Here is a 13620-nt window from a genome sequence, read left to right on the forward strand (position 1 = left end):
TCCTAGAGGCTGAAGAAGGTTGCAGCGAGGGTTCCTGACTTATTTCCAAAACTTGTAAAGCCGAATGCACCTGAGATAACAGGTCCCAGGCTCGCTGATGGGCCAGGGCCCAAGTGGGCTCATGGCAACCAGGGGCCCCAAGTGACAGCTACGTGTGTCTGATCATTGCTGCCGGGGAAACAAATTCCTACCTGGATAGTGTTCAGTTGGTAGACAGTTTTCCAAAACACGGCAGGGAGAAGGGGAGCAGATCATAAAACGGGTTGTCAGCAATGAAGACCCTGGCGGTCCCTGGGTCCAGGGCAGGAGAGAGGCAGGGGGACTCCTCCCTGTAGCAGCCTGCGTGGCCTTGGGCCTGGGGAGGTGGGACATGGTGGGACTGACTGTGGGACAGGGACTTTGCTGTGTGAGCTTGCCAGAGCAGGGAAGGGGCCGAGCAGGCTGCCTCTGAGCATGCGCCCTGTCACTACACCCCCCAGAACGCTGTGCGGCACAACCTCAGCCTGCACAAGTGCTTTGTGCGCGTGGAGAACGTCAAGGGCGCCGTGTGGACTGTGGACGAACGCGAGTATCAGAAGCGGAGGCCACCAAAGATGACGGGGTATGTGGGCCTCGCCCTGAGCAGAGGCACTCACCTGCGGTGTGGACTGGGTCACCCCGGATTTCTCTCCAGGACACCCCTGTGTACCCAGTCCTTCCCACTTTGGGGGTGAGGTGGGGAGAAGAGGGATGGAGGAACCCAGGGGAGCCCAGAATTTGGAAGTGATAGGTGATCAGACAGAGGACATTTATGTCTTCTTCTGTCCCTATTTCTGACTGAGGGAAGGAGCCTGAGGGCCTGGGACCAGAGAGAGACGGAGACCCAAAGTAGCCGTGGTCGGAGCTGGGACATGGGCAGATGCCAGCTAGAAGACCTGGGTTCCAGTGCACCTCTGCTGCTCCCTGGCTGTGTGACCTTGGGCCAGTTCCTTAACCTCTCGTAGATGCTCTGTAAATAGAAGATGGGGGATTAATCCTTATGGAAGAGGGACAGCCTTGAGCCATTGCTTTACCCGCCCCAACTCCTGAACACCTTCCCATGCAGAAAAGCCTTTGGCGTGGAGCCCACGGGGACCAGCTGAGCGCATGGCTGTTAGATGTCCCAGAATTCAGGATGGCAAGATAGTGTGGGTATTACAGATGCGGGACTATCAGGGCTCTAGCTTGGACCTGCCGAACCCTGGAAACAGCAGAGAAAACCCGCTGGGGGTGGCATGATGTAAAGACAGGTGTGGGGAGGGATCCCTGTTTCCCCTGCTCCAGAACCCCGAAGAGCCTCAGCGCGGGAGCTGTGAAGGGGCTGTGTGCCCTGTCAGCGTAAGACTCAGCAGACAGTGCTCACCCTGCCTTGGCCTCCTAGGATTGGGAATGGAACGGTCCCTGGCACAGAGCAGGGCCTAGTAAGGGTCGGGGCGTAAAGGAGGAGTAACTGAATGAAGGAACCAAACAGTGCCTTCTCTGTCTTCCAGGAGCCCCACCCTGGTGAAGAACATGATCTCGGGCCTCAGTTATGGAGCACTTAATGCCAGCTACCAGGTGCGTGCACCGTGACCGGAGCCCTCTTCATCTTGGTCCCTTGCTTCCCTGTCCCCACACACTGACCTTCCTCCACTCTCCCCTGCCAAGGGCCCATCTGTCAGAGGAGGGGCAGGAGGGTGAAGACCACTCCGGGTGGCCCAAACCCCAGCCCTCTGCCCCAGCCCAGCTCCGGGCTCAGCCCCCACCTCTGGCTTCCAAGACTGGGTTCAGGCGGGGCAGAGAGCAAGGAGGGAGGCTAGCATAACCAATGGGGTCCCATTCCCTGGCTTGTCAGTCTCGGGGGTCCTCTGCCTCCTGGGAAGGGATAGGTCAGGTCCAGGCTCCCAGGAAGGCTGGGAGGCAGCAGCAGGTCAGGGTCATGATCTGGCCTTGGAGGGCTGTGCTGTGTTGGCAAGGCCGTCTGCACAGAGACCCCCTGCCCCCGAAGCTGGCTGCGGGCAGGGCAGGGACGCCCTGGACGTCGGCTCATCTGGGCCAACCCTGCGCCCTCCAGGCTGCGCTGGCCGAGAGCAGCTTCCCCCTCCTCAGCAGCCCTGGCGTGCTGAACCCGGGCTCCGCAGGCAGCCTCCTGCCCCTCAGCCACGACGAAGTGGGTGCCCCCGTGGAGCCGCTCCCCAGCAATGGCAGCAGCAGCCCCCCTCGCCTCTCCCCGCCCCAGTACAGGTGAGCAGGCAGCATGGAGCCCCCCAGTGCCCCCCAGATGCCCCTGCAGGTGGGATCCCCCTCTTACCACCACCCCCCCATACACACACACCTGTCTTCCCAGGACAAGTGACCTCTCTCTTTCTCTCCCGCTTCTTGTGGCACCTCTCCCTCCCCTCTCCCTTCTTACTCTCTTCCCTCTTCCCCCTTTTTATTCCCCTTTCCCAAAACTTTCCTTCCTCTTCCTCTTCGCCTTCCTCCTCTCCCACTGTTGTCTCCTCCCCTACCGGGAGTCACCCTCTGTCCTTCCCAACCCACCCCTTCGTCAGAGGAGAGCTCCTGGGGAGAGCAGACCTAAGACGTCAGGCCCCAGGGGCTCAGGGAAGATGCGGTCCTGGGGAGGTGAGCTGGGAATAGCCCCCACTGCGCCCCCAAATTCTGGATGTTTTGGGGGGCCGGGGAAGGCCCCTGGGGTGCCCACACGATCGCTCCTGTCACAGCCACCAGGTGCAGGTGAAAGAGGAGCCGGCCGAGGCGGAGGAAGACAGGCGGCCGGGCCCTCCTCTGGGCCCCCCCAACCCCAGCACCGCGGGGCCTCCAGAAGACAGGGACCTGGAGGAGGAGCTGCCGGGAGAGGAACTGTCCTAAGGGCCTCTAGGGACAGGCAGGGCAGGGGTGAGACCCCTCCCTCCGGAACCCAGGCCCCACCTACCCCCACTCCTCAGCCCCGCCCAAACCTCAAGGCACTTCCAGGACTCAGATGGGGGGGCTGGGCCAGCAACTCCCAATGTGACCTGACTGACAGACGCTCGGGGGCAGGGACGGCCCCGCCCCCGAGGGGACACAGAAGCCCTGGTCTGGGACCGGCAGAGGACACGGAGGGCCCAGACCCTTCCTCAGACCCTCCCCTACATCTGAATACCACCTCCCCCCCCAACCACCAGCAGCAGCAGGGCCCTCCTCCCCCACCAGCTCTCCCCTACAGGGCCCCTCAGCGCCATGGAGACCCGCAGGCGGGGCTAAGCCACCCCTCTCAAACCCAGGGCCCCTCGCACCTGGCTCTGGCAGTGTGTTCTGGCCAGAGGCCCCCCGCTTTCCTAATTTGTGCTCCCTTCCACCTTCTTTTCCGTACTGTGAAGAAATCTCCCGGCTGCCCGAACTCCCGCCCCTGCCCCGGCCTAGGGCGGCAGAGCTGAAGTTTAAGACCATCCCCAGAAGAAACCGGCCCCCTCAGCTGCGCCCACTTAAAGGCCACAGCTGGGGCAGGACAAGTTGTGTGCCCTGTTGGGGGGTCGGTGGGAGCCAGGCTGCCTGGCTCCAGCCCCTGCCCTCAACCTGAGACAGAACCCAGGCTGAACCGGGCCTCTCTGCCCGCTTCACTGGTTGCTCCTCAGCTGCCCCCCACAACTGGAAGCAGAGCAAGAGGCCCAGCGCCGGCCTCCTCACAGAGGTCAGTGCCAGGTGGACTAATGGGGGGGGGCGCTGGAGGGAGCCACGCTGTCCTTGAAGCTGGAGCTGGGGTCAGAGGCACGGCCAGGGCCACCAGGAAGCATCCTGCCTCTGTCACAGGAAAGGCCAGGCTGAAACCAGGTTTGAGGGGCAGGTGGTTGCTGTGACCCCGACAGGTCACCCCCAGCCTACAGGTCCCCCATTGTAGTCCTCCCTCAGCACCCCTCCCTGACCCCTCTCCCCCCCCACCCCCCCAGTTAAACCGATGACCAAAGACCTTTCTTATGCCGGAAGCAAAAACCAAAACTTTTTGTTGGCTTTTTCCTTTGTCGCCTCCTGCACCCCCTGCTCCTCCTTGCTTCCCGACCCTGGCCCCAGGCTGGAAGCCCTCCCTCCACTTAAGTTATTGTTTTAAACCAAAGTTTACAGTGTCTGTTGGTGGCCCAGACCCTCTCTCCACCCTTCCTCCACCCCACCCCGAGGACCCTGGGACTCAGTAGAGGCTGGGGGCCCTGCTCACCCCCACTCTGCTCTCGGCCAGCCTGGAGGAAGGAAAGAGGGCAGAGGGAAGGAGGCGCACTGCCCTCAGTACCCTCTCCTTGGGCAGTGGGCCTCAAGCCCTAGTCCCAACCCTGGGCTGCTTCCTGGGGGCTCTCCAGACCCCTCGCTAGGACCAAGTCCCCTGTCACGCTGGGAGTGTGGATTCCAGCAAAGGAGCTGGAAAAAAAAAAAAAAAGTGAGACTCCACAGACCCCCTATGGGGGACCCCAACTTAGGCCAAGGACTGGGTGTGTTGGATGCTCATGATACCCCAGGCCAGGCCCCTTTGGTGAGAAGACTCCTTGGACTATTTCCCAAGAACCACCCCCCCACATACACCCCTTCCCAAGCCACCCCTCCTTAGAGGCAGGGGGCCCTCCACCCCCTCCCCCATGTACTCCCCACCTGTGTTCTGTTTGACCAGCACAGAAATATTAAACGTCCTCTATTCACCGGGCCCTGCGTGTGTCACCAAGGTGAGGGGGGAAGGGCACGAAAGTGGCAAGATTGCCCTGGGGGCTGAAGGCAGCGGGCCCCTGCAGACAGTGGGGGCTCCGTGAGGGCGCTCTCTGGGAGCGCGTGAGTGGGCCAGGAGCACCCCCCCTCCTGCCCACCTCTTCCACTGTCACCCACGTTCTCTGGTATTTTCTCGCAAACCAGGTCTCTGGGTCATTCTGCTTTCTCCCCAAAGTTACAATTCCTTCTTGCCGGGCCCCGCCCCTTCCTGCAAGGGTGTGTTCAGCAGGGAGGTTTCCTTCAGGGCTGGAGAGGGTTCTTTCTGCGGGGCCACCATCCCCGAAGACGCCTGTCTGCCTGCAGGCCCAGGTGCCTTTCTGGGCCCATCACGCTGTCTTCGCGGGGGGCTACCTGGAGAGGGGCGTGTGTATGCGCATGCGTGTGGGGATGGGGCTGTCGGTGCGCGCCTGCCGCCCAGTGTGGGGTCGGTGTCGGGCTCAGGGTCAGAAAAAAGGTTACTCTAAATGCGCGGGTAGGGGCACCCTGGACAGTTAGGCGAGAGAAAGGAGGAAACCTAAGCTGTTAAACCAAAGGTGTGTCCTGACACCTCCCTCAGCCTTGTATCCCCAGGCAATTCCTGGCCCCGCCCCAACGGGGGAGCCCCGCCTGCCTCAGTGTCCAGAGCCTATCAGCCACCAGCTTCATCTACCAGTTCCCTTCTTCCAGCACCTCGAGCACCTTCCAAACACTTCCTCCTCATGGGCACGGCCCCCAGACCTCCGGGGCAGGGGCCCCCGGAAAGAATGTGTGTCCTTGGGGGAAAGCAGGGAGGTAGAGGGTGGGTGTGGAGAAAGCAACCCAGTTGGAATCAGTCACCCTTGCCCCAAATCACCAAACTGCTGGAACTTTCCAAAAACCAAACTTGGGGAGGGGGGAAAGGGGGCAGGATCTGAAAATGGGAGTTTTCGCTGACTTCTCTCAGAGCTGTCTTGTCGTTTCCTACTGCTTTCCATCATGATCTGTTATCTTCTATGTCTCTCCCATTTCTCTGCCCCACCCCTGTCCACGCCACCTCCTCCACCCACCCCGCCCTAATCCTCCAGACACTTGCAGGGGCCTGGGGTGAATTCCTGGTTTCTCCTCAGGGCATCTCAGAGGGCCCAGCCAGGTCAGGCCTGGGGAGCTCGGCCTGGAGTTTGAGTACCCCGCAAGCCTCCACCCACAGGCTGGCCCTCCCTGCCCGGTGTGGAGGCTGCTGGCCCTTACAGAGCTAGTTGCACATCATCTGTGTGGACAGCAGCATCCCCTGCGATGTAATAAAACAATTACCAATGATTTCACTGCCGCCGCCTCCCCTGGGGGACACACCTGCCCCATCCAAAGCCCCAAATCCAGAGGTGTTGCTGCCAAGCTCCCAGCTCCCTTACTCTGCCCTGGGAGAAGATCTCTGGTCTACAGACTAGCCCCACGGACGTCCCTCCTGCACCAGAGACAACACCCAGCCTCACTCTCATGACAGTCCTTCCAGCAGTCTAACTTCAGTTTCTCCTGCTTCAACTAGAATTTTGGTTTTGGTCTTTGTTTTTAATTCCTTCCCCAGAGGTAGAGCAAATGTCTGGTCAGTGCACTTGGACATGGAGTGAGGATCTGTCTCGGGCTTTGACTGAGGAGGAGAGGAGTCTTGTAATATAAGCAACAGGAAACTGTTGTGGGCCACCACCTTCCAAGTGCACCGGGCTTACAATTCCATAACTCATTTTTCTTACTGATCTCACAGGTTCCTTGGGGGACCCCGTCCCATGACCTTCCTCTAAATAAGAACCAACTCCCTAAGCCCCCCCGTCATGTTTTGCTGTCCAGAAGTGCGGCCTACTGTCTCGTCTCTCCTTACTGCTGTTCCTGGGGATGGGGGCAGGTGGCTAGTGCGGGCTGCCGCTTTTCCTGGCCTTAGCCTTTCTGCCTTGATGGGGAGAGGGAGACTCTCCGCTGAACCTGTTCTCAGGCTGGCAAAAAAGGAGGGCTCCTCCAAGTCGGATATTATGGGGGTGAGAGGATAGCACTCTGGGCTCTGCACCGAACAGAAGCCCCCCTTCTCACATTTGGAAAGTTCTCGCCCTCTACCATTAACTGGTCTTCCCTGCCCAAGGTCTTTTGCCAACGGCCAGCAGAGGGCGCTTTAGACAAAGCGAACCTTGGGCTCCTCCTTTGGGCGCAAGTGCCGGCCAGAGGAGAGGAGGAGGGGCTCAACCTCCTGTGAGAACTACAACCCTTCAGCCCACGGCCCAGGGCACAAAAGGGTTCCCTCTGCTGCCTGGGGGCTTCCCGGACCTCTCCAACACCGTGACCTAGGAAGCCTCCTGAACAGGAATGGTCTCGGGAAGGCAGGGGAAGGAAGTGGCCTCCGAAGACGAGTACAGCAGGCAGACGGGCTCAATAAACATGTTCGATGGTAATCATTGCTAACATTTAATGAGCTCTTCTTGTGCGGACACAGTTCTAGGCACTTTATCTTTCATGTCATCCTCACAACTCTGAGTCAGATGCCATCATTATCCCCACTTTACAGATGAGGAAGATGAGGCACAGGAACTGAAGAGGTTAACAGATAAAGCGTTAAGAATGAGGAACCTGTGGCTTACGGTGGGGAAACGGAAGAGGGAGGCTCAGTGGCTTAGTCTTAGCGTTGTAGTGACACTATTTACCTTGGCTTTTCCCCCCACCCCTTCTTGAAGACTTCCAATGGGGAAACTGAGGTAAAAGTGCTTCAGAGCCAGGGTCAAGGCCCTGGCTTCGGAGCTCCCCAGCGGCCATCCTCTTCTCAGCAGGATGAGGTAAGTCGGGGTTTGGAATCGTCACTGTGGGACAGAGGGAACTGGAGAGAGAAGGCTGGAACACCCTATAAAAACAAGCAAGCGGGGGCCTTCTGACGGAGCAGAGCGTCAGAGCGGTGGAGACAGAGAGGCCCTTGTCTGAGGTGGGGAATTCACAGGGACCACACACCAGCACACACCTGAGCCTGTGCTCAGACGCACACGGGCGCGCACACGTGCTGCTTGCTACTCGGGCTCTGTTTACACCCCGAGGTCTCTTCCAGCTTGGCAGCCCGCAGTTAGCCTGTGGACACCCAGGGCAGGGACACAGAGCACGCGGTGGTCGCAGAGACATCCCATCACACAAGCCCAGGACCTCTCCTCACCTGCAGTCGGCCTCCACCTCAGGATCAAAAGTTTAGAAAAACGGCCCCTCCCGAGAAGGTGGTCATGGTGGCAGCCTGGGCTGAAAGGCGCTCTGTCCTAGCCAGGAGGGGCCAGGGCCAGGGTGCAGGGGGTGATGGGCCAAATTAATGGGGGTGGGGGGGCGGGTGAAGGTGGGATGGGCACCCTGGAGCTTCTGGCCCAGACTAGATAGGAGGCTTCCACCCCGCTAGGGGTCAGTGCCCCTCCTGCTCTCAGATCCTCTACATCAGGCCACTGCCTGGGCTTAGGAACGGGCCAAGCGCAGGGGTGGGTAGGGGCGGGAGGACACCAGAGACTACAGGACGTGTCTCTGCTCTCAGAGAGCTGGTTTTCTGGCTGAGAAACTGATGGAGATGGGCCGAGTGCCCAGGGCTACGAGGAGGAAAACTCAGGCCCTGCGGGAGTCAGCCCACCGAGGGTCCAATCCTCCCTCTGCTACGTGCTAGCTTTGGGGCTTCGGGAAACGTCTTGACCTCTCTGGGCTTCCGTCTCCTCATCCGTAGATGGGTGGGATGATGATCATCTCTGGCTTGCTGAGAGGAATAATGATATATAAAAAAGTGGCGCATGTTAGGCCCACAACACATAATAGCAGTTAATAAAATGTAGTCTTGGGTGTACAAGACCAATGACCACATGGGGTGGGGGACCAGAGCGCTCCCAGAGGACTCCTGGAGGAGGGGCTGGAGCTAGGGAGGGGAAATGCTGAGGGAGAGGAGAGACATTTCAGGCCTGTAGAGGGGCCTCAGCGGAGCTCGGAGAAGGTTCCTGTGGCAGGGGACAGAGGGCTGAATCCGGGCGGGAGAGGCAGGGGCAGGGAGTCCTGCGGGCTGCTGGCAGCTCCACCCGCCACTGTCATTGCCAAAGCGCATTCACATCCTCTGGCACTGGGGAGGCCTCAGGGAGGGGAACTGCAGTGGGTTTCCCTATCTCTAACGTGGCGATGAGGAGCCCTGACCAGGCAGGAGATGAAGGGGAGAATCAGAAAAACAGCCGATGGGAAGCATGTACCCCAGGCTGGCTCCCGCTAGGACCCCGCAAGCACTGTGCTCCTGAGGCTGCCCAAGAGGCTTCCTGGCACAGCCCTTGTCCTTGAGGAGTTCCCATCAGAGGGGGACAGCCTTTTTCTTTTTAAGATTTTATTTATTTGTCAGAGAGAGAGCAAGAGCACAAGCAGGGGGTGGGGGCAGGCAGAAGGAGAAGCAGACTCTCCACTGAGCAAGGAGCCCAATGCGGAACTCGATCCCAGGACCCTGGAATCACGATCTGAGCCGAAGGCAGACGCTTAACCGACTGAGCCACCCAGGCGCCCAGAGGGGGACAGTCTTGTGTTCAGATAAACATAGCGGGCTTGGCTTCCAAGTGGTTCCAACACCACATGCTTGGCCCTTGGAAGTGTTCAGAGCAGTCCTCGTGGAGACGATGAGGCCGTGGAGGAGCCTGGAAGGAAAGATCAGATAGCAGGAGAGCTTGCCAAGTGGGGCAGTAAGGGAGCGGAGGCAGGGGTGAGACCGGTTAGGATGTTCAGGGGTGTGTGGGGGGGGGACCATGAGGGGCTGAGGGACAGGAAGATGACACTGGGGAGGTGGGAGCCAGGCTGCTGGGGGGGGCCCACAGGCCAAGTACGCGGGGTCCAAGCCAGGGGCATGGGGCAGTGAGCCCAGAAAGAGGTGAGAGCAAGGCAGTGACAGATGGATATTAGGTTTGGAGGGAAAGTAGATGTGAAGAGAACGGGCTGGGTGAAATGCTAGGGTGGTGAGGGCGGGCCAGGTGGCCGCCTGCATTGTTGGGTGGCAGGTGACCAAGTCCCAGATAGGGAGGGTGCTTTGGAGAATGATGTCGGGAGGCTCATTGGACAACCACAGAGTATAAGATGGGACTGGATGCCTGTGTGAGAGAAGAGAGGTCCTGAACGGCCTCCACTGAGCGTATTCTAAGGGTCTGTGGCATGTTTTCACATCGGAACATTATGCCGCCCAGAAAGGGAATACGTAAGAGCTGCTTGTATCCACAGGGTACCTCTGAGGGAAGAAAAAGTAAGTGGAAGAAAGATATAGAGAGAGTATTGCCGTTTACATAATGCTTGCAAATAGGCATAACAATGCCATATTTCATGTATAGCAGATGTGTAGCGAACATTTAAATAATTTGTAGGACAGAGAGCACGAACTCAGGTCACTGCCTCTCTGGGGCAGGTGGGGAATGCAGTGGGGAGGGCTATTCAAGGGCTTCCAGTATATTGATAAGAATTCATTCTTGAGCTGGGGTGGGGGCACAGGAGTTCAGCCTTGTGTTCACTGTATCTTTTCTTCAGCTGAAAGATTTCACTTAAAAACAAACCCAAAAAAGAATGATGCCAAGGTTCGGGTCCTATACCACAGAGCTCATCCTTGCAACCCGTCTGGGCTGAAGATGGGGCCAAGGAAGAGGTCCAGTGTTCAACGGGGCTTTGCTGGGGCGGGCAGGACACCGTGCTGCCCTGTGCAGAGGGGCCGGGGCCAGAGAGAGACCTTCCTTGACGGGGCACATCGGGGCTCACATCTGGAGCCAGGGCAAGAGGCACAGCCGTGAAGGGAGGCGGACGTGGCCAGCGGGCAAGGAGGCAGAAGAGCCAGGGGGTAGGGCAGTCCCAAGGCAGTGACGGGGCTGCGGGGTCCGTGGACTTCAGGGCCGGGAGACCCCCTACCACCACCACCACCATGGGACTTGGCAACGGGAGGCCTCTGGCACCCTAAGACAGCAGTTTCCAAGGACAGGGATGAGCTCAGGAGTCAGTGTGTGGAGTGGGGATGGAGGCAGAGGTGTGGTCTCTCGTCCAGTCAGTTTAGTAGCAAGGGGAGACAGCAGACCCCCGGAGGCAGAGGGGAGGGGGACCCAGAGTGGAGTGCCAAGAAAAGATTTTCTTTTTTTCTTTTTTTAAAGATTTTTTCTATTTACTGACAGAGAGAGAGTGCGCACACAAGCAGGGGGAGCGGCAGGCAGAGGGAGAAGCAGGCTCTCTGCTGAGCAGGAAGCCCGATGCGGGGCTCGATCCCAGGACCCTGGGACCATGACCTGAGCCGAAGGCAGACGCTTAACTGGCTGAGCCTCCCAGACACCCCAAGAAAACATTTTCTTATTGATTTTCTAATGATTTTGTGTACTGTTGAGTCTTTTTAAGCAGGGGAGAGGGCAGAAGAAGCTCAAACTATATACCCCAGTGAGTATGTGTGTGAGAGCGCACCCTCCCTCCTCCATCAGACAAGGCGATCCTCACTCTCCTTCTTCCTCAGTACTCCTTAGCTCCCCCAGGACTCAGGCCCAGCTGCTCAGGACAATCAGGACGAGGGGAGTCAGTCGTGGGACTCCCGTGTGGGGATCCCATCCTTTCCCATCCTAGAGCACAAGCCTGCGCCCGGCCCGGGCCCTGATGCCACTCGGGGAGAAGGGAAGACTGGGCACACTGAGGACCAGGGTGGCTCTCACACACACCCTGAAAGCTGCAAATCCTCAGGGGAGCCCTCCCAGAGAAGGGCAGTGGGCGGTGGGGGGGCTGGGGCCAGGCAGCCCCTGGAGTGAGGCCTTCCCACCTACTTCAGCCCTCCCCGCCATTGCACTTGCCACCCCCGCAACTGCTACTCACCCCCTTTCTCTTCTCTCACCATCTACTTCCTCATCCTCCGCTTGCATCTGGCTTCCCAAAGAACACTTGGCTGTGATGGGCTGTTCCCAGAGGCCCTCTCCCTGCCCCTGCTCTGGTCCTCACTGTCACCTACCCCCCCCAAGCTGGACCCAGGCCCAGCTGGCCTTCCTGATTTTGCCTCCATACCAGAGTCACCCCAAACTGGCCCATTTATCCTTCCGTACCAGAGCCCAAACTGTCCAGCGACGAATCTTTACTGAGCCCTTCTATGCACAGTGCTGGGTGCTGAAAACAAGAGTCAGGCACAGGCCCTGCCCTCAGGGGGCTGACAGATGGAGACATAAAGAAGTAAAAGAAGAAATCAAGATAAGGCAACATGCAAAAGAGCATACTCTTCTCCTTTTGCCTGCAATAGTCCTTGATACAGGGAAGGTTCTTTCTATGACACTTCCAAGGGGTTCAATTATTAAAAAGACCTTCTTGGGGAGCCTGGGTGGCTCAGTCGTTAAGCGCCTGCCTTCGGCTCAGGTCATGATCCCAGGGTCCTGGGATCAAGCCCCACATCGGGCTCCCTGCTCGGCAGGAAGCCTGCTTCTCCCTCTCCCACTCTCCCTGCTTGTGTTCTCTCTCTCTCCGCCTCTCTCTCTAATAAATAAATAAAATCTTTAAAAAAATAAAATAAAAATAAAAAGATCTTCTTATAAAATTGTGATTAATGTGCTGACAACAAAGCCAGCAGCACAGACAGATAATGAAGCCTCACTACAGTCAATCACACAGACACTGGACGCTTACTGAGAACTGACTACGCACAAGGCACCAAGCCAGGCCCTGGAAGCACAAGATGACCAAGACACAGTCCCTCCCCTCAAAAAACCCAAAGAGAGGCAAATACGTAAGCAGATACAACACTCTGTTGGAGTTTGGGAACCCAGGAAGGCTGTGCACGGCTTCCCTGGGGTAGCGGGGAGCTGCGTGTCGGAGGCTGCCATTTGAGCTGCGGCTTGAGAGGCACACAGGCCAGAGTGAAGAGAGTCAAAGGAGGGGGTCAGTGTGTTCCGAGTGACCACGCCGGCGAGTGGCAGGAGAATTAGGCCCGGAGAGGCCAGATTGGAGTCCGATTGTGGAAACTTACCTGCCCAACTCAGAAATTTGGACTTTTTACTCTAGACAAAATAAGTTTGAGCAGGGAGTGACAAGACCATGGCAGATTCTTTTGTTTTGTTTTGCTCATTTTATTCAGGCCTGGGTGTGAGAAGACAGATAAGGGTGGTGGCAGGGAAGAGAGAGGGAAGGAAAGGGGAAGGCTGCCAGGAAGGAAGTAGGAAGAAAGTGAGATGCTCCACAGACAGGCGGCAGGAGAAAAAGGTGCAAAGGGGGCCCTGGGGCTTCCCCCTTGGGTAGGAGAGAGTCGCAGAAGCACGGGCGGAAGTCAGGAGAGATGGATGGACAGGGAGTTTATCCGGGTGGAAGGTGAGGGATTGGTGGGGGTTGGGTTGAATTTGAGGTAACAACGGAAAATCCAGTGGGAGCGACTTGTAATTAAAGGTGGCAGATGGAGCTCATGCATTTCCCTTCGAGCCCGCCCAAAGCCCTGCTAAACTATAGTAGAGGGACTTTTTTTCTTTCTTAAAAAGGTGTGGACTTTTAGAAACAAATAGAACAAGGCAGAAGAGAACAGCAAGTTTTGGAGGTTGGAGAAAGGATGGCAGAAGAAACTGAGTCCTGAGCCAGCAACGACAAGGACAGCTGAGAGGCGCCCAGCCCACATTTCGGGCCTCCCCACTCAGGCTCAGGGATCCGTGGCTGGCACGGTTACCTCTAGAAGTTGGGGTAGGAGTGGATTTTTAAAAAAGTAAACAAGTAAGTAGCTCCCAGGGGGTAGGGAGGAAGATGAGATGAACAGGCAGAGCTCAGAGGATTTTTAAGGCAGCGAAACTACTGATGAAGGATACTTGGAAGGCAGGCAGGCAGGGACACCCCCACCCTAAGAGGGAGCCATCCTTAAAAGGATTTTACACCCTTTCCCATGTGATAGATCGGTGACAAAAACCTGATTGGGTGACAGACGCAAGGAGGGTTCGTCAGATGAAAACA

The 13620-nt window shown here is 57.9% G+C and overlaps 1 protein-coding gene across 1 annotated transcript in view; it reads left to right on the top strand.

Moving 5' to 3' along the window:
- FOXP4 (forkhead box P4) overlaps positions 1 to 3000 on the top strand; it is a 48760-nt gene extending 45760 nt beyond the window's left edge. The window contains 4 exon segments of the mRNA XM_025890650.2: positions 480 to 601; positions 1509 to 1575; positions 2072 to 2241; positions 2721 to 3000. Coding sequence (XP_025746435.1) covers positions 480 to 601; positions 1509 to 1575; positions 2072 to 2241; positions 2721 to 2868 — 507 coding nt within the window. The 3' untranslated portion in view covers positions 2869 to 3000.
- Positions 3001 to 13620: the final 10620 nt, after the last annotated feature.

The sequence above is a fragment of the Callorhinus ursinus genome, unplaced genomic scaffold, assembly GCF_003265705.2.
Source record: "Callorhinus ursinus isolate GAN/ISIS: 27379988/994484 unplaced genomic scaffold, GSC_fseal_2.0 scaffold22, whole genome shotgun sequence".
Lineage (NCBI taxonomy): Eukaryota > Metazoa > Chordata > Mammalia > Carnivora > Otariidae > Callorhinus > Callorhinus ursinus.